The sequence below is a fragment of the Lampetra fluviatilis genome, chromosome 35 (genome assembly GCF_964198595.1).
Source record: "Lampetra fluviatilis chromosome 35, kcLamFluv1.1, whole genome shotgun sequence".
Taxonomy (NCBI): Eukaryota; Metazoa; Chordata; class Hyperoartia; order Petromyzontiformes; family Petromyzontidae; genus Lampetra; species Lampetra fluviatilis.
In genome coordinates, this window is record NC_136309.1 from 5,479,259 (window position 1) to 5,499,222 (window position 19,964).

The 19,964-nt window shown below is 54.2% G+C and overlaps 1 protein-coding gene across 1 annotated transcript in view; it reads left to right on the plus strand.

Moving 5' to 3' along the window:
- Positions 1-19,964, plus strand: part of FASN (fatty acid synthase) — a 41,897-nt gene that overhangs the window by 5,406 nt on the left and 16,527 nt on the right. The window contains exons 2-21 of the mRNA XM_078872800.1: positions 3,917-4,050; positions 4,570-4,722; positions 5,492-5,665; positions 6,210-6,410; positions 7,657-7,779; positions 8,060-8,310; positions 8,914-9,394; positions 10,164-10,351; positions 10,863-11,052; positions 11,887-11,981; positions 12,631-12,765; positions 13,262-13,465; positions 14,104-14,219; positions 14,603-14,784; positions 15,278-15,469; positions 16,044-16,124; positions 16,453-16,635; positions 17,365-17,544; positions 17,919-18,131; positions 19,031-19,371. Coding sequence (XP_078728926.1) covers positions 3,921-4,050; positions 4,570-4,722; positions 5,492-5,665; positions 6,210-6,410; positions 7,657-7,779; positions 8,060-8,310; positions 8,914-9,394; positions 10,164-10,351; positions 10,863-11,052; positions 11,887-11,981; positions 12,631-12,765; positions 13,262-13,465; positions 14,104-14,219; positions 14,603-14,784; positions 15,278-15,469; positions 16,044-16,124; positions 16,453-16,635; positions 17,365-17,544; positions 17,919-18,131; positions 19,031-19,371 — 3,813 coding nt within the window. The 5' untranslated portion in view covers positions 3,917-3,920. The remainder of the gene's footprint in view (positions 1-3,916; positions 4,051-4,569; positions 4,723-5,491; positions 5,666-6,209; positions 6,411-7,656; positions 7,780-8,059; positions 8,311-8,913; positions 9,395-10,163; positions 10,352-10,862; positions 11,053-11,886; positions 11,982-12,630; positions 12,766-13,261; positions 13,466-14,103; positions 14,220-14,602; positions 14,785-15,277; positions 15,470-16,043; positions 16,125-16,452; positions 16,636-17,364; positions 17,545-17,918; positions 18,132-19,030; positions 19,372-19,964) is intronic.

Genomic DNA, 19,964 nt, shown 5'->3' on the forward strand with positions numbered 1-19,964 from the left:
TAATATTTTTTTTCAGAAATGTCAATACAAACTTTCGGATTTCTGCACCCTCCGCCGCACAATATAAAACTGAATAAAATAAGTGGTTAATGCAGACTTGATTCCTTGCTAAAGGTTTTTATTTGGTGTTTGAACAGCAAAACACACCTGTTTTATTGCCAGAAAGGGCAAAAACCTCTTTTTATTTTCATACTTTGATACTGGCAAAAAATGTCCCATTTTGTAGCTGATCTCACCACGAGCTATAAAATCCTCTGATCGTCCATTGCCCTTGCACTTGTTTGCCTTTTGGCAATCTCTGGCCTGACACTGGTGAGGCATGGCCATAAAGAAAGGCTGCCTCTGGTGTAGATCAATAACTTTCAAAGATAATGTGTAGATTATATTATATCAGCATGTTCCCCACAAGCACGCGTGGTTAATGCAAGGTGGTGTTTGAACATCTGTGCTGTTTGAACATCTTAACAACACCTGCTTTATTGCCACAAAGGGTAAAACCTATTTTGTCATGAATAAAATATGTTCTATGATATACTTCATACAAAGCCAATATCTACGCAGTCACGTTGAGAATAAGCATCGCCTGGCTAGATAATGTTGCCAATTCCCCTGATGACGTAGAATAAAGTTGTAGTTTCGATTTAAAGCTTTCGTGACTGCAGGGATTCATCTTCTTGGTTCTTTCGGTAAAGTCACGTAGAATGGAAATAATAAAATAAAACATAATAAAATAAAACATAATATAAGTCACGTAGAATGGAAATAATAAAATAAAACATTTTCTTTTATAATGCTTATTTTATTATTTTATTTTTTACATTCTACGTGACTTTACCGAGGGGCAGTGACGGTTATTCGACCATACTTCACCACTCTGGTCAATGCGGGGTGGTGGGGTAGGTACATTTCACCTGCCCACAAACACCCACGTAATCCTGTTGTTTTGTGTGTTTGGTGATCAACCCATGCAATGATTAATTATGGAGGCTTTAGCCCCGCTTGTCTTTGGGGATTTTACCTGTTAACCTTCATCTATCCTGCTAGAACCGCCGTGGTGAAGTATGGTCAAGTTACACCCGTGGCTATGTACAGTACAGTGGACATATAATTACTCAATACAAAATAAAATGTAATCGGCTACAGTGCATACCTTGAGGGTTTAGCACTGCTGTATTAACATCTTAAAATGAGAACAAGATCCAGTTTTATTTCCGAATCACTTCAGTTCCCCTCAGAAGTTAGTATGTTGCGACGTGAACTCGCTCTCGTGAGGGAAAAAATACTCTTTAAGTCAAACAAATTTAGCATTTTATTCAAAATCCCGCCATAACCAGCGTGGTGAAGTATGGTCAAAGTCAACCCCATGACCCGCACGGCGCGAGCTTAAGGCCCTCATCCAGCAGTGGAGATTCACAAACGGGCTGTGCGTGTACAGTACTTGTTTATAACTATAATAATAATGATAAATTATGGAGTTATAGAATTTGGCGGGAACATGTTGGTGCCATGAAAAGACCCGGCTGGTTAGTAACCGCGTCGCGTAAAAGGAATTCGTGGCTGATGAAACTACAACAAATGGTTGTTTACGCATACGTTTGTTTCATATTTATTTAATATTTTATCGTGTGTCAAAGTCAGCAATATGTTTTTTGTAAGTTATGTTTTCACTGGTTACTAGCGCACGGCAGCATGCAATGTTAATGGAAGGGGGCCTTCCTTTAGTCGTGATGTGGATGGAGGACTTTCCATCATACTACTGTGTTAGATTAAAACATAAATACTATACATTAAATACATACATTCCAGCCAATCCACCAAAAGATAAAGGCTTAACCAAGCTATACCGTTATTCTTTGGTTCTTTCGGTAAAGTCACGTATAAAGATAAAATAATGAATTAAATAATAGCATACGACGTTTCGATTGCAACACAAGCAATCATCATCAGGTATAATGAAATAGCAACATAAAATCTAACCAGAAAACTATAGACAGACATAGGTATCTGTGTTGCTCTCTCTATGTATCTTGGTGATATCTGACTGCTTATATGTCTGTCTATAGTTTTCTGGTTAGATTTTATGTTGCTATTTCATTATACCTGATGATGATTGCTTGTGTTGCAATCGAAACGTCGTATGCTATTATTTAATTTATTATTTTTTCTTTATACGTGACTTTACCGAAAGAACCAAAGAATAATTCCTGCAGTCACGAAAGCTCCAAAATCAAGCTATACCGGTCATGGGTTTGTTTTTAACCATACTTCACCACGCTGGTTAATCTGTGTTGGTTGGGGTTGGATAATGGAGGGTGGTGAGGGTGGCAGGTCCATTACTGATATAACCTGCCACTGAGATTAGCTGTGGCCAGGAATTGAACTCGGGTACTCTGGGTGCATAGCACAATGTGCCGCCGCCACTACCACTGCACCCTTTAATACATAATTGAGACAATTGTTAACAATATACAAAGTCTGATGGGCAGTGGAGGAGGTCATGTTTGCCAAGTCCTCATTATAGTGGGTTTAGATTGCGCTTCGGTACTGAAACGTGGCCTGGTAAGGTGGCTCAATGAGGGGAGGCGAATGTGGCCAGATGGCTTGTGGAGCATATTGTCCGATTTGAAGTTAAACCCTGGGCTACAATTCCTATATTGCAATATCACCCCATAACCCCCACTCCACCCAGGATGCACCAGTACCTTACAGGAGCGGTTCCTCATCAGTCTGAGCCTGTGTATGCTCACTGTCAACCTTCAAAACCATTTTTGTAAATCACCGTGCACCAGTAATATATTTTTGAAATGTTAACCCACTAAATCGTAGCATCCGCAACAGTTCCACGGATAAAGTTCCTTGCCAATGCTGTTGCCAAAATCGATGTGTCACTGATAGATCATCATCAGCCCTGATCAATCCACTGTTGGATAAAGGCCTCTCCAAGTTGTCGCCATCTCTGGCGATCCTGCGTTGTAATAACACACCCAGCAGCGCTACTTGTCGGGTCAAAGTAATGTCTTGCTCAAATGAGCATCTCGGCTCTCCAACTTACAGCCCTGAGCCAGTGGTGGACATTACTCACTGCTTTGGCAGGGGTGAGTCTATCAACAGGACAACCACTATTGACTTCTTCACAAAGTGGGACGCATTTTAGCGACCCCAGGAGGGATGATGGGTTGAGTCGAACCCCCAAACATGGTGTCAACCTGCAACCTTGCGATTGCAATCCGCTCACTCTGTACCAGCTGAGCCACCGGGCCGGATTTTATTGCAGCTGCTCCATATATATAGATTATAAACTTCATTAAATATTTATCTTATTGAGCTATTTTCCTGTACTAAATGCCATGTGTAAATCTACATCACGGAAAGATGATGAAGCCTAAAAAAACCAGCCCATTGATTACGATGTTTGATTACCTTATTCGCAGAGCGTGCCACATATTGTGTATACTCAACGTGCAGCGGGCCCACTGAATTATTGATGGTGTTGTCGCTTGCGTTTAAAATCATACACTGTATGCCGCACTGGAGGCGTCTCCTCGGAAACCCTGGGTGATGTTCGCATCGCACACGTCCTCCATTTTAATTACACTTAAACGGCGCTAGCGTGTCGAGTACGCAACAGAAGTGCAACTTTGTGAATTTCCACACATTTTGGTCACTGCTGTGCTCTGAATGTTGCCCGTTCCCCAATTGTTGCTTGTGGCCTAGCATGGTTGGTTGGCAGAGCCCCCCCTGCCCACAACCTGTCTGCCTTCCCACCTCTTCGTAGCCTGGGACCTGGGTTGCCCGTGCAATTGGACGGCCTGCACACTCCAGAGCTACGTCGGTGGTTTTGGTGTCAGTAGCTGCACTATGAATGTTGTTTCCTTCTCATTCCTCCTCCTCCCCACCCCTCCGCCATTTTCCACAGCAACATGGCCACCGAGGTGGTGATCGCCGGCATGGCGGGCAAACTGCCAGAAGCCGACAACCTCAACGAGTTCTGGGAGAACCTCATCAACGGGGTGGACATGGTGACGGAAGATGACCGTCGCTGGAAACCAGGTGGGAAGGGCGAGCGGTTGGGGTTACCACCTGACCTGGTTTTCCCAAGATATTCATCTTTATCACGGTCGCTAAGCACAGGCCCAAACTATGCAAATTTGCCATAAAAAATAGCACTGATTAAAGTTGTTGTAGATAAGAGGTAATACACTTCTTGAATTGTACAAGGTTATTATTGTAAGTGCTTGGGGAAAAGCAGTGTGGTAAGTTGGTAAAAAGGTGGGCGAGTGGATGAGTGAGTGGATGAATGAATGAGTGAATGAGTGGGTGAGTGGTTAAGCGGGCAGGGTGAGCGGGTGAGTGGGTGAGTGGGTGAGTGTGTGGTTGTGACCTGCAGTGTTAGTGGTGGTGGTTGAACACAGCCAGATGGACGAGATGACTCGGTCGGTGTCTGATAGGCCGAGGCCTCAACACGGCTGGAGGAATCGAGTAGTGATTTGCTCACAGGATCGGTAACCATGGTAGTCGTGCCCCGGACGACTCTACTAAATATCCCATCCTCCATCCCCATGCCGCAAGGTCTGTACGGGCTGCCCCCTCGAAACGGCAAGCTGAAGGATATCAGCAAGTTTGACGCGGCGTTCTTTGGCGTTCATCCCAAACAAGCCAACACCATGGATCCCCAGCTCAGGCTGCTCATGGAGCTCACCTACGAAGCCATCGTAGATGCTGGTAACGCGTTGCGTGTTTGCGCGTGCCTGCGTGCGCGCGTGCCTGCGTGCATGTTTGTCAGCTGTTCTCATTTGCCGCGTGTCCATTCCGCATGCATTTACTCTGGTCTGCTCGTCTGCGTTGGTTGCGTGTGTGCGCGTTGTTTGCCATGAATGTGTCGTTCGCACGTTTGTGGGTTTTGGTGTTCACAGTTTTCATTCATGCCTTCGCATCGGTGGATCTGTCTTTGTCATCCACCTATCTGCGTGTTCTTGTGTTATCCATATTTGCCTTTCACAGTTTCACGTTTGCTCGTCTGTCGTTCAAGCGTTTGCGTGTCTGCACGTTCGCGCTCTCACTCCGGTGCTTGTGTGGGGTCCACGTGTAAGGGTACAGACCTGTACTCGAGCTCGTGTGTGTGCTCGAACGTGTTGCGCGTGCGTGCTCGTCGCTTGCGTTTGCTCAAAACAAATTCGTACTTGCATGCATGTGCTCACGCGCATGTGTATTCATGTGCGTGCGTGCACGTGTGTGTGTGTGCGTACTTAATAGGGGGCACAGGTGGTGCATCGGCCAGTCATTTCAGTCAGTAGACCCGTGGCACCTGGGTCTGCCCCGTGACCTCCTGCCAGTGGGCATTCGACACTTCACCTGGCCTCAACGTGCACATAGCCTGGCACAAGCGCCGTGGTGATGTCACCGCCACTTAGTGGCAAATGGCGGTTGTTGTCGTGCGCACTTCCATGCACCCTACCTCACGTGCTCCCGTGTGTGCGCGTGCGTGCGACAGGCCTGAACCCCCAGCAGCTGCGTGGCACCAACACGGGCGTCTGGGTGGGCGTGAGCGGCTCGGAGGCCGGGGAGGCCCTGAGCCGCGACCCCGCCGAGCTGCTCGGCTACAGCATGACGGGCTGCCAGCGCGCCATGCTTGCAAACCGCCTCTCTTACTTCTTTGACCTCAAAGGTGAGCGCCGTCGGTTCATCTGCACCGGGGTTTGGTGGGGAGGGAGCGTTGCGGGCCGGAGGATAGGCTCAGATGCCACACTCGCCAAGAGGATAGGCTCAGATGCCACACTTGCCAAGAGGGGCAGTATTGGACTCAGGGGACAGGAGGGGGGCCCATTCACTCGTTGCACCAGGGCCCACAATACATGCTCACAATACTAGGCCACTTGCTAAAAGTATCATAATTAACACTGATTTACAACAGCATTCATAAAAACATTGGTTTGCGATTTTATAAAAAACAGCATCGGTAATAAGGAAAAGGTTTCCCACTGCTGCTGTAAATCCTCTCCAGGCTGACCTATTTTACCAGGTAAGGCCCACTTAGCTATGAGGCTCTTTTTCAGAAGTGATAGCTCAACGAAGTGGCTCATCACGTGGACATGTATAGCAGCCGAATACTCTAATCGCTCGTTGATTCTAAATGTGGAGGGCAAAACCGGAGGACCTGGAGAAAAATACACACTGATCCCCCGCCCCTCCCTCCCTCCCTGACCCCGCAGGCCCCAGCTCGGCCATTGACACGGCGTGCTCGTCCAGCCTGCTGGCCTTGGAGAATGCCTTCCAGGCCATCCGCTCGGGCCAGTGCGAGGCGGCCGTGGTGGCCGGCGTCAACCTGCTGCTGAAGCCCAACACCTCGGTGCAGTTCATGAAGCTTGGCATGCTGAGCCCCGAGGGGACCTGCAAGGCCTTCGACGCCGCCGGTGCGTCAAGGGTTTACCGCATGTCCGCTTTTTTTACACCGGTACTGGCCCGGTATTTTATCGGCCGTGCCTTGCAGTTTATAATTACGATGATGGTGATGATAGTAATAATACTCTTAGTTTTTTCGGTAAAGTCACGTAGGTAAAAGAAAATGAAATTTAAATTAATAAAATAAAATAATATGATTATTATTGAAAAAAATAAAATTAAAATTTATAAAAATAAAATATTATTATTGAAAAAAATAAAATTAAAATAAAAAAATAAATAATAAAAATATTATTTTATTTGTATTAATTTTAATTTCATTTTTTTCAATAATAATATTTTATTTTTATAAATTTTAATTAATACAAATAAAATAATATTATTATTTTATTTGTATTAATTTAATTTCATAATATTATTATTTTATTTTTATTAATTTTAATTTCATTTTCTTTACCTACGTGACTTTACCAAAAAAACTAAGAGTATGAATCCTTGCAGTCACGAAAGCTTCAAATCTAGAAAAAGATAGTAATAATAGCTCGTGCAGTGAAGAGTGACGAGTTCAAAGGTCGCGCCAGCTGCTGCTGTTAGGTGGCTGCGTCTCATCTGCAGCAGCAGCATGCCCATAAATCCTTAACGAGGCCATAACTCAAGGTAGAGCTCCCACAATCATCGAGGATATCAGTAAAGTTTGTAAAACATTAATTTTCAATCTGCTTTCCCTTTCGAGTACGAGTGAATGGGGTCACAGCGGTCACGCCTGCCCTGTGTTTTGACACCAGAGCTCTGTGGAACAGCTTCACCAGAAGTATCGTGAATTTTGTTGTGATTATTATTGCTCCGCTTATTTTCCAAAAAACGCCTCGCTGAGTCTCATGACTTTTTCGCGAGGCTCCTGCCAAGTGTTTCACAGGAGGGTGCGATGATTTCTGTGTGTATTCCACATCGGTAATTTGCGGTGTCATTTTGTAAATTTTGTCACAGTTGGACCGTTGACGCCGCCACACAATGATCCTCACCTTGTCCTTGATGTCACGGGATCTTCAACGTGCAGTGTTAATCATTTACCTTTGTTTTGTGGTCTCACGTACTGCATGGGAGGCGCGGTATAAAATACAAGTAACGATGCCGATGATGGTGGTGGATGGCGGTTGGGACGAGCGGTGCCGGTGCCGCACTGACGGATTGGCCGTTGCTGATTGCACCTTCTCGCCCCCTAAACTCCTCCACCCGACCCCCCGTCCGCATGTCCAGGTAACGGCTACTGCCGCTCCGAGGCGGCCGTGGTGGTGCTGCTCACGAGCAAGAGGCTCGCCAAACGTGTGTACGCCACCGTGCTCAACGCACGCAGCAACACGGACGGATACAAGGAGCAAGGTAACGCACACGCAGCTACAACAACACGAGTCCCAACCCTGCCTCTGTGCGTGCGTGCGCGCGTGCGTGGGTTTTTGTACGCTCGCTAGCAATGCTCGCACCAACAGCCCAGTAAATGTGGAACGTTGAGCCAACCACCGTCCAATGGTTTCAACCACGAGGACACTTTCCATGTTTACTGGGAGTCTGTTAAAGGCTGCACGGGGGGTATCTTAGTCTTTGTTAGCGCGTCTGTGCTAACGCGTGTGCGTGCGTGCGCGTGCTGTGGTGCCCGCCGCAGGCGTGACGTTCCCATCGGGCGAGATGCAGCAGGAGCTGCTGCGCGCCGTGTACGCCGAGTGCAGCGTGCAGCCGAGCAACGTCGAGTACGTGGAGGCGCACGGCACCGGCACCAAGGTGGGCGACCCGCAGGAGGCTGGCGGCATCGTCAACGTCTTCTGCCAGGGGGAGCGCCCGCCCCTGCTCGTCGGCTCCACCAAGTCCAACATGGGCCACCCTGAACCGGCGTCCGGCCTGGCCGCGCTGGCCAAGGTGAGTTTGGCGCCCATGTGCGTGCGTGCGCGTGTCTGTTGCTGCGCAGCGGTTTAGCGCACTGCGCTAAGAACCCGGCGAGCCAAGTTCCATTCCCGCTCGTGACCAATAACAACGGCGAATATTTGAATCGGTCCTGGGCCATGAGTACTTGTTGCGGTGCGTAAAACATCACCGCGAAGGAGACAAAGGCGGCCGCTCGTGTTCCCCACCACACCACCCTCTTGTGTGCCGTGCTGGCCTTTGTAGGTGCTCGCTAACAGCACTTGCCCCAAAAGGCTTGTTGTACTCGCTGTATCTCATGTCCATCTCCTTTCCATCTCTTGCTTACCTCTCGAGTTATTGTACTAAATCATCATCAACATCATCATCATCATCATCCCTCGCGGTTCTGCAATGCAGCGATCACATCATCTCGCTGCCCCTGCACAGAGCTGAAGCCGCCACTCCGCCTCCACGTTGGACGTCCCCTCGGGCGCGTTCCCCGAGAGTTGTCGTCGTCGTCGTCGTCGTTACGAGAGTTCTCACGATCGCTGCATTACGGACGGACGGGACGGATGGCACCGAACCCGATAAAGCCCCCTCCTGTGCCCGGGCGTTCAGGTGATCCTGTCCCTGGAGCATGGCGTGTGGGCGCCCAACTTGCACTACCACGAGCCCAACCCGGACATCCCGGCGCTCACGGACGGCCGCATCACCGTGGTGACGACGCCCACGCCGTGCCGCGGCGGCGTCGTCGGCCTCAACTCGTTCGGCTTCGGCGGCTCCAACGTCCACGTGGTGCTGCAGCCGTACGGCAAGCCGGGAGGCGCCGGCAACGCCGGCACCGACGTGGCGGAGCCCGGCGTGCCCAAGCTGGCGCTGGCGGCGGGGAGGACCGCCGAGGCGGTGTCGGCGATGCTGTCGCACGCGCGCGCCAACGCCGACAGCCCCGGGCTGGTGCGGCTGCTGAACGAGGTGTCGGCGCTGCCCACCACCGGCATGCCGTTCCGCGGCTTCACGCTCGTTGCCGACGAGGAGGGGGGCGAGGAGGAGGAGGTCGGGCAGGGCGCCAGCAACCGTCCGCTCTGGTACATCTGCTCAGGTGGGTGCCGCTCAGCCAGGGCCGCTGCTGCGGTTGTTGTCGTCGTTCTCGTAGTCACCGTCGCGGTTATCACCGTTGCGTTAAACTGAAATTACTTTGGCTTTGTCGGGTGGTCCAACCCACAAAATCTGTTTAGAATTATGTCGTACGATTAAACGTATTCACTGCGTTCTAAATGAACTGCGAACCTGGTCCACGCCTAGGTCTATTGAAACCTTCAATCATTACCGAGTGCATTGAGGATTTTTCCACACCACCCCTGTGTGTGCCGTGCCGGCCTTCAGTGGTGTTCACTAACATCACTCGCCGTAACAGCCTGCGTAGGCCAGAGGTCGCAAACGGGTTTTGATTCCTTACCCATACCCGGCCGCACCAGGGTCGCAAACGGGTACCCGTACCCGGGTATCGGGTAGGGTACGGGTATCGGGTACCCGGTTGCGACCTCTGGCGTAGGCTGTGTGTGCGTGTGGTATTGCAGCGGCTAGCGCGCTGCACTATGAACCCGGGGACCAGAGTTAAATTCCCGCTCACGTCCGTTACCGGTGACGATTACCTAAATTAGTCCTTGGCCTCACGAGGTCAACTCAGCCTCAAATGAATAACTAGTGCAACGTGTAAACATCGCCACTGGGGAGACAAAAGCGGCTGGGCGTGGTTTCGGCAACCCACTGTCTCGTGTGACGTGCCAGCCTGCATCGGTGCTACTGGCTAACAGCGTTTGCCCCAACAGTCTGTTGAGGCTTCACGTTGCACCCGTGCGTGCGTGCAGGCATGGGCACGCAGTGGCCGGGCATGGGCAAGGACCTGATGTCGCTGGGTCCGTTCCGCGCGTCGGTGGAGCGCACGGCGAGCGCGCTGTCCGACACGGGGCTGGACCTCGTGCGGCTCCTCACCCACGCCGACAATTCCACCTTCGAGGACACGGTCAACTCCTTCGTGGGACTCGCCGCCATTCAGGCAAGGCCCGCCGGCCTGCGGCTCCGCCGCTCGCTCGCTGCCCCAAATACCAGATGCCGCGACCTCCGTGTTAGAAGAAGACCCAACGGAAAGTTGGACGCACCCCGTGATTTGTCATTGCGGTTGTACTCATCTTGTCACACGCGCGTGCGCACGCACACAGCTATTTGATTACTAGACGCACCCCCAACGGTGGGATAAAGTCACCAAATCTGGAGAATACGGTCAAACAACAGTAAGCAAACAGGCAAGGGCCTGTTTCACCGCGCCAAAATAAAATCATCATCAACAGCCATGATCTATCCTCTGCTAGATGAGGGCTTCCCCTGGATTCGAATCCACGATTTCTCAGCGGTGCAGACTCAAGAGCTCTGACCTCCAAGCCGCCCCGGCCGCTTCCCCCCGGCCGCCTCGCCCCAGCCACCTGGGCCCGGCGGCCTTACCCCGGTGGCGTGTTCTCTAAAGCGGCTGACATCACGTGCATTGCTGCCGCCCTCTGTGCGTCGTGCAGATCGCGCAGATCGACATGCTGGCGGAGATGGGTCTGCGCCCGGACGGCATCGTGGGCCACTCGGTGGGCGAGCTGGCGTGCGGCTACGCGGACGGCTCGCTGTCGCGGCACGAGGTCGTGCAGGCGGCGTACTGGCGCGGCCGCTGCATCAAGGAGGCCAAGCTCCCTGCGGGCGCCATGGCGGCCGTCGGTGAGAGACGCGCTCGCATCATCATCATCATCGCACGCGCACACAAGCTCGTGCGATTGCTGGTGCGCACGCGCTCACGTACACGGCTACGTGCACGCTCGTGCGTTCTCGTGAGGCAGGCTCGTACAGTCGCGTGCATCGCACAATCGCTCGCTCACATGAGATGTGCGCCAAATGAGCAAAAGTGCCTTAAACTAATCACATTTGTGTGACCGCCCTATAAAACGCCACTGCGTGGGTTGTCGCGGTTATTTTTTGGTCGTACCGCGTAATGTTCGACGACTCCACATGTGAAGCTGCGTTAGGAAGGTCTCAGCATGCGGAGCGAAACGTCGGACATCGTGTTGAACAACAAGCGGTAAATTAATGGAAGATAAGAGAGGGAGTGAGTGAGCAGATTAGAGAACGAGTGTTGTAGTGAGCGAGCGCGCGAGTGTGTATTGAGTGTGTGAGCGAGCGAATGAGTGTGTAGTGAGCGAGTGAGTGAACGAGCGTGTGTGAGCGAGCGAACGAGTGAGCAGTTGAGCGAGAGGGAGTAGTGAGCGAGCATGTGTGAGCGAGTGAGTGAACGAGCGTGTGTGAGCGAGCGAACGAGTGTGTAGTGAGCGAGTGAGTGAGCGAGTGTGTGTGTGTGAGCGAGCGAACGAGTGTGTCGTGAGCGAGTGAGTGAGCGAGCGTGTGTGAGCGAGCGAGCGAACGAGTGTGTGCGAGCGAGCGTGCAAGTGTGTCGTGAGCGAGTGAGTGAGCGAGTGTGTGTGAGCGAGCGAACGAGTGAGCAGTTGAGCGAGAGGGAGTAGTGAGTGAGCATGGCTGCCTCTGTGCCATTGCCCCCAGGCCTCACTTGGGCCGAGTGCAAGAAGCAGTGTCCGCCCGGCGTGGTGCCAGCCTGCCACAACTCCGAGGACACCGTCACCATCTCCGGCCCCAAGGTGCGGTGTGCACAAAAGAGACACGCACACACGCGCACCTTCACGCTGATATACACACACATACACTTATATACACACACATGCTGATAAACACACACACGCACACGTTCACGCTGATATACACACACATACACTGATAAACACACACACGCTGATATACACACACACGCGAGAACGCTCACACTTGTACTTACACACATAAAAGACAGAGATCCCCCGTTTAGCCTCAACAGAATGTTGGAGCAAGTGCTGTTAGCGAGTAGCACATATACACTGATTACACATGCACAGAGAGCACACGAGTGCAGCAGTTAGCGTACCGCGGTGTGAACCCTGCGACACAAGTTCGATTCTCGCTCACGACCATTAACAGTGGCGAAAGTTTCAACCCATTGTGGTCCACCCCCTATGGTGACTCAACCTTAAATGAGTACCCGGTGCGGTGTGAGTAGTAAATCATCAGTACCGGGGAGACAAAGGTGGCCGGGCGTGGTGTTGACCAAACCACCCCCTTGGCACGCCTTGCCGGCCTTCGCAAGCGCTACTCGCTCCCGGCACTTGCCCCCCAAACGCTCTGTTTAGGCTACATGAGGAACCTTTGTCTTTGCCTGGCTGGTTGTGCCGCCCCCCCCTGCCCACACCCCCCTAGGACGCGGTGGCCGAGTTTGTGAAGCAGCTGCAGGCGAAGGAGATCTTCGCCAAGGAGGTGCGCACGGCCGGCGTGGCCTTCCACTCTCACTACATGGCCTCCATCGCGCCCGTGCTGCTCGCCGCCCTGCAGAAGGTAACCCGCGCGCCGCTCCCACCTCGTCGCAGCCAGTCGTCATGCTGTCATGTTGTCGTCGTTATTCTCCTCGTTACGTTCATCCGTGAAGGCCTCAGGAGGGTCCTGCCAAGTAGTAGCGGGGGGGAGGGGGGGGGCGACGATTGCTGTGTAGATCCCACTTGAGTCATTTGCGAGTAAACATTTTTTAAATTGGCAAAATCTTGGAACCATGACGCCGGCATCGCGGGATCTTTACCGTCCACTGTGAGGGAATCGGACGGCGCGTAGTATTCTATGGTTAATACTCCCGCAGTATTAACCAGGGCGGCCGCTGGTTTCGAGCCGTGGACCTCTGCAACGAGCGCTGATCGCGCCACCGCTACGCCGCGCGTCGCTCCCTGCACTCGACATCTAATCGGCCCACTGCTTCACCGCCTCACCACCCCCTCGCCGGCTCACCGGCTCGCCACCCCACCGGCTCACTGGCGCGTCCGCCGTGCCGCCGGGCCCGCAGGTGATCAAGCAGCCGCGCGAGCGCTCGGCGCGCTGGATCAGCACGTCCATCGGCGAGGAGAGCTGGGGCAGCCCTCTGGCAACGTACTCATCAGCCGAGTACCACGTCAACAACCTCGTGAGCCCCGTGCTCTTCCAGGAGGCGCTGCAGCACGTGCCGGTCGACGCCGCCGTCATCGAGATCGCGCCGCACGCCCTGCTGCAGGTGCGTGAGGGTGTGCGTGTTTTGTGTATGTGTGTATGCGAGGGTCAGCGTGTGTGTGAGGGTCGGGGAGCGGTAGTGCAGCGGTTAGCGCGCTGCGTTATGAACTCGGCGACCCGGGTTCGATTCCCGCTCATGGCCAACACCAGTGACGATTACCTGAACCGGTCCTGGGCCTCCCCTAGGTCGACTCGGCCTCAAATGAGTACCTGGTGTGGTGTGTAAACATCGCCACTGGGGAGACAAAGGTGGTCAGGCGTGGTGCTGGCCACCCACCCCCTCGTGTACCGTTCCGGCCTTCATAGGTGCTCGCTAACAGCACTTGCCCCTAAAGTCTGTTAAGGCTATACGGGGGGTCTTTGTGTGAGGGTCGGCATGTGTATGTGAGTGTCAGTGTGTGTGTAAGGGTCAGTGTGTATGTGAGGGTCGGGGTGTGTGTGAGTGTGTCAGTGTGTGTAAGGGTCAGTGTGTATGTGAGGGTCGGGGTGTGTGTGAGTGTGTCAGTGTGTGTAAGGGTCAGTGTGTATGTGAGGGTCGGGGTGTGAGTGTCAGTGTGTCAGTGTGTGTGTAAGGGTCAGTGTGTGTGTGCCATGCCACTCATGTGACATGCGTGCCGTGCCATGTGCCATCTCCCTCCCCAGGCGATCTTGAAGCGCAGCCTGAAGCCCACGTGTTCGTTCATTCCCCTGATGAAGCGCGACCAGAAGGACAACCTTCGCTTCTTCCTCAACAGTGTGGGGAAGCTCTACATCAGCGGGTACGGCTCGCTCCACACACACACACGCTGACCCTCACATACACGCGTGTCGTCACGCGACACCGGTTTCCTTAGCGCACGGACTCGCTGGACGCTTACGTCACGTGAACAATCCAAAATATCTGGAATGTTTCCGCGCGGGAATGTTACACTAAACAAAATGATAGCCCGACGAGGTGGCTTATGATGTGGAAATTTATAGCAGCCAAATACTCTAAAACGCATGATTCTAAATGGAGGGAAAAACCGGAGGCCCCGTAGAAATATCCGCACGATCACGGGGAGAGAAACACGCAATCTCCAAATACACCCATGACCTCCTGTATATCAGGCGAGGTAGTTAACATCTCGCCACCGTGGCGCACCGATGTTCCCCGCACCAGGGTGAACCCTGACCCCAACAAGCTGTACCAGGAAGAGGGGACCCAGTTCCCGGTGCAGGCCGGGACGCCGCTCATCTCGCCGCACGTCGTGTGGGACCACTCGCAGACGTGGGACGTGCCGCGCGCCGAGGACTTCCCCTCGGGCTCCGGCGGGGGCGGCGGTGCCGTCGTCTTCAACATCGGTGAGACGCTCGCGTAAATCATCGTCGTCATCGTCATCGCCTGCACCGCCATCGTCTGCACCACAATTGTCATAGTCGTCACCATCGTAATCATCAGCACCGTCATCATGGTGATTGCTGCATCATCAGCCATGGATTATCCACTCCTGTCCTGTGAAGCGACTATCTCACTCATCAGCATCATCAGCAGCATCGTCAACCGTGATCTATCCGCTACTGGATTAAGGCCTCCCCCATCCGTCGCCACACTTCACCGTTCCAACACAATCACTCGTCCACGCACATCATCCGCAGTAGCCAGGATCAATCTGCTGCCGGACGAGCGTGTCCGCAAGCCGTCGCCGTTCCTCCCGGTGCCGCAATCGTGTCTCACCGCGGAGCGCGAGACGGACCCCGACAAGAATAACGGCGACGGTTTTCTCACCTCGCCTCGGTGTCCCCGTAACTCGTGTTGCCGCCGCGCGTCTCCCCCCACCCCCGCCGCTCCCCGCAGACACCAGCCCCGAGTCCCCAGACAGCTACCTGCTGGGTCACTGCATCGACGGACGCGTGTTGTACCCTGCCACGGGCTACATGGTGCTGGCGTGGCGAGCGCTGCTGCGCCAGGCGGGGCTCTCCTCCGAGACGCTGCCCGTCGTGTTCGAGGACGTCACCATCCACCGCGCTACTATCCTGCCCAAGGCTGGTGAGCGTGTGCCCCTCCCTCATCACACCAGGGGTGCTGCGGTCGGTGGGGAGAGCGCTACAGAGAGAGCGCCCTTCAATCGAACGACGCGTCGGCAGCCCGGAGCGCGTCGTGGCTAACGTGAGCCGATGGTCCCGAAGGGGCAGCCGCGCCGAGCGCTGGGTGGGCGTGTCCGAATTTCAGCCAATCGGAGGAGATGCAGAACCTTCGTCGGTGCCAACTCTCGGCGCGCACGTCCTAACGCAACCGCTCCACGCCTCCGATTAGCACGGTTGGCTATGTACGGTGTGGGAGAAGTTCAACGTGCACACGTAACCAGCCACCAGAGCACTCTGCCCATTGATCGCACCCCAGGGCCGCCACCGGTACGGCGCTACACTACAACAAACCGGGATCCGTCGAGGGACAAAGCACAAGTGTGTGCAATATGAGAGATTCCCATTACTTTCCCAGAAATGCTCGACCGAGTCTGATGTTTGGTCAAGTCCATTAATGAGTGTGTCTGTGTGCATGCGTGTATGCACGTGTGTGTATGTGCGTGTGTGTCTGCGTGCGTACGTCCGACCCCGTGCAGGCTCCGTGCAGCTGGAGGTCCGCCTCATGCCGTCCTCAAACCGGTTCGAGGTGTCCGAGGGCGAGAACCTGGCTGTGAGCGGTACGGAATCATCCGCTCATCCAATCAATCCGCTCATCCATCCGCTCATCCATCCATCCGCTCATCCATCCATCCGCTCATCCATCCACCCGCTCATCCATCCAGCCGCTCATCCATCCACCCGCTCATCCATCCACCCGCTCATCCATCCACCCGCTCATCCATCCACCCGCTCATTCATCCACCCGCTCATCCATCCACCCGCTCATCCATCCGCTCATCCATCCATTCTTTCACTCATTCGCCAACGGGGAACTGTCGTCTGGTTCCAACTCGACGGAGCCGAAGCGGATTCCTGCTCAAAACGTGACCCCCCCCCCGCCCCCAGGCAAGGTGTACATTCCGGAAGACACGGCGCTGGAGAACCTGCGGAGCCGCATCGCGGCCGTGCCGGACGCCAAGCCGGAATCGGAGCTGCCGCTGTCGGCCAGCGAGGTGTACAAGGAGCTGAGGCTCCGTGGGTACGACTACGGGCCCACCTTCCAGGGCATCCTGCAGGCCAACAACAGCGGTGAGGCTCGCGGCGCAGGGAGGCGGTGGTGGGGACGGCAGCGCTGCAAGGCCGAGAGCCTCGTCGTCGTCGTCGTCGTCGGTCACACGGCGTCGCCTCTCGCGTGGCGTCGCTAAACGCGGAGCGTAGCCTCGCTAAGTCTGTAGCCTCGCCGCCCCATAGCTTCGTCACCACCCCACGTAGCCTCCACCTCATGGCTACACCTAACCGTAGCCTCTCCGCATAATTACTCTTCTCATAGCAACACGATCCCATAGCATCACCGAATAAGACTTTAAAATGCCGATGGTGGGCCACGCATTGAAGAGCACACACACACCTGCTTCACATCTTTCACTACAAGGGGCCCCTGAAATACAAGTCACTGCACGTGGCGCAAAAATTGTTAAGCACAGCGTCATTTTTGCCACGAAGAAAATGATCCCCTCTCGTAACCGATTACAGTGATGGCCGTAGAAAAATGTATTGCTTTTATATATATTTAGCTGTTTCCTGCGGCCGCGGTCCCAATTAAGTGAAGTCGTGGACCGTGCCGGCCCCGTGGGGCCCACGGGCTTGCCAGCACCACCATGGCGTCTGCTCTCCATGCACGGCGCGCCCCTCCGCAAAGCTTCACCGCATCCTCCTCCCCTTCTCGCTCTCTCTTCGTGTCTCTTCGCTGTTGCCGCGCGGAGGATGCATTATCTCCCGACTCTGACCCGCTGCGCCCTCTCCCCCCCCTCCACCCAGGCTCGGAGGGACGGCTGGCGTGGGACGGCAACTGGGTGCCGTTCCTGGACGCGATGCTGCAGATGCTGGTGCTGGGCCTGCAGGGCCGCAGCCTGCGCTTGCCCACGCGCGTGCGCTCCGTCTTCATCGACCCCGAGGCGCACGCGGCACGCGCCGCGCAGGGCGGGGACGGACGCACGGGTACGCGCACGCGCGCACGTGTGGGCACAAAGACAAAGGTCCCCCGGGTAGCCTTGACCGGACTGTTGAGCCACAAAGAGCTTCTTAGCTCAATGAACGACCGACTGAAATGCTGATATACACGTCAGCATGGGCGTGCATGCAGACCTGGACACGTGATCACGTACACACACGGGGATATGCAGGCACGCACGCATGCATGTAAAAATGGGACACATGAACGAGGACAAAGATCGCCCCGAGTGAGCTACACAGGCTGTTGGGGAAAGTGCCGTTAGCGAGCACCTATGAAGACCGGCACGGCACACGAGGGGGTGAACAAAAACACTTTTTAAAAGTCCGTGTACAAATACACTGCACCTCTGTCCCGACAGCGGTGGAGGTGTCGGTGGACCGTGTGCTGGACCGGACAGTGGCCGGCGGCGTGGAGATCTCGGGGCTGCACGCCACGCAGGCCCCACGGCGCCAGCAGCAGCAGGCACCGCCAGTGCTGGAGGAGTTCCACTTCGTGCCCTACGACCAGCAGGACCTGCTTGCCGACGCCGGGCGCCACGCCTCGCTGCACGCCTACCAGCGCAGCTGCACTGGTGAGCCCGATTTGCGGGGTCCGTCGTGAGAGCCGCCACCCCACCACCGTCAACCGTCCGCTAGCGCCTGGATACAAACGCTGCTGTCTCAGCTCGATGAGCGCCATTGCCAGAGCCGGAACATACTCTTAGTTTTTTCGGTAAAGTCACGTAGGTAAACATTTTAATAAAAATTAATAAAAATAAAATAATATTTATTTTTATTATTTTTTTATTAATTTTTATTTCATTTTTTACCTACGTGACTTTACCGAAAAAGCTAAGAGTATGAATCCTTGCAGTCACGAAAGCTTCAAATCTAGGAAGAGAGCCGGAACAATTTGTCGATTACTGACGACAAATTCTAATTGACATCCAACCTCCCCTCCCGGAAGCCACGCCCGCCGTGATGCGACCGATAATGATGACGTCACCAAGCCTCGTACATCGGTCGTCAAACGGATAATCGGCTGATAATAGTTTTTTCCCCCTTTTATCTGGCAACTAAACTGACACCTTTTTTTACAAGGAGTCATGTTTGCATTGACCACAATACCTGCAGTCGGAATGCAAACAAAAAACACAACTCTGATAATGTATGCACTGTCCTTGAAATTGATTGGTCCACACCCGAGACAGCTTTCCTTAGAGCCTAGTCTCACACGGTGTTGGACCAGATGACGCCAAAAGGTGTCAGCTTTGTTGCCAGATAAAAGGGTAAAAAACAATTATCATATTTTCTTACTGGCAAATGAGGTTCCAAACGGATAATCGGCTCTTGCCATTAACCACGTAACCACATTTCCACACGGCAGCAAGCTCGGGCTGGCTGGCGTGGCTTGTGGCCGTCCGCTACAGAGTATAAAACCTGCCCTCCCCCCCCCCTTGCCACCCCCCGCCTTTCCGCTCGCACCCCCCAGAGTGCCTCCGGGAGGTCATCGCCAAGTTCCGCAGCCACGGCATCAAGTTCCCCGTGTCCGGCCTTGACGACGCGGTCATCGGCTCGGGCGCGGACGCGGAGGTGCCGCCGCTCGACGCGGAGAAGGAGTCGGAGCGGGGCCTGCTGTCGGTGCTGCGCACGGTGCGCGACCTCTCGCACAACGGCAGCTTCCTGGGCGAGGTCACGGCCACCATGGCGCGCGAGCGGGGGCGGCTCTCCCACGACGCGCTGCTCTCCGCGCTGCTCGACGGCCCCGTGCTCAAGAACTGCCTGGACGTTGTGCTGGAGAACTCCACCAGCAAGAGGCTGAAAATCACCGAGGTGGGTTGGGTGGGGTGGGTGGGTTGGGTGGGTTGGGTGGGTGGGTTGGGTGGGTTGAGTGGGTGGGTTGGGTGGGTGGGTTGGGTGGGTTGGTTGGGTGGGTTGGGTGGGTAGGTTGGGGTGGGTTGGGTGGGTTGGGTGGGTTGGGTGGGTTGGGTTGGGTGGGTTGGGTGGGTTGGGTGGGTTGGGTTGGGTGGGTTGGGTTGGGTGGGTTGGGTGGGTGAGTTGGGTGGGTGGGGTGGGTTGGGTGGGTGGGTTGGGTGGGTGGGTGGTTGTGTGTGCCGCGTGGACTGTGCCGGTTTGGGCGGTGATGAGGCCCGGTGGTCAGCGTGCTCGCCACTTGTTGCAGAGGTTCAGGGTTGGAATTGAGCTGCAAATATAATAACCAGAATAATGTTCCCTGCCATCTGATTCACTCACAGTGGGTGTTCAAGATCCCCTGACGTCATTCACGTGGTGGTGTCATTGTAAAAAAATGTGGCAAATTCGAAAATGACACTGCAAAATTACTCGATTGGGATTAAACACGCACAGTAGCAATCATTGCTCCCTGCTGGCGGTCGACTGCCCCAGGTCACTCTTGCAAATGAGGC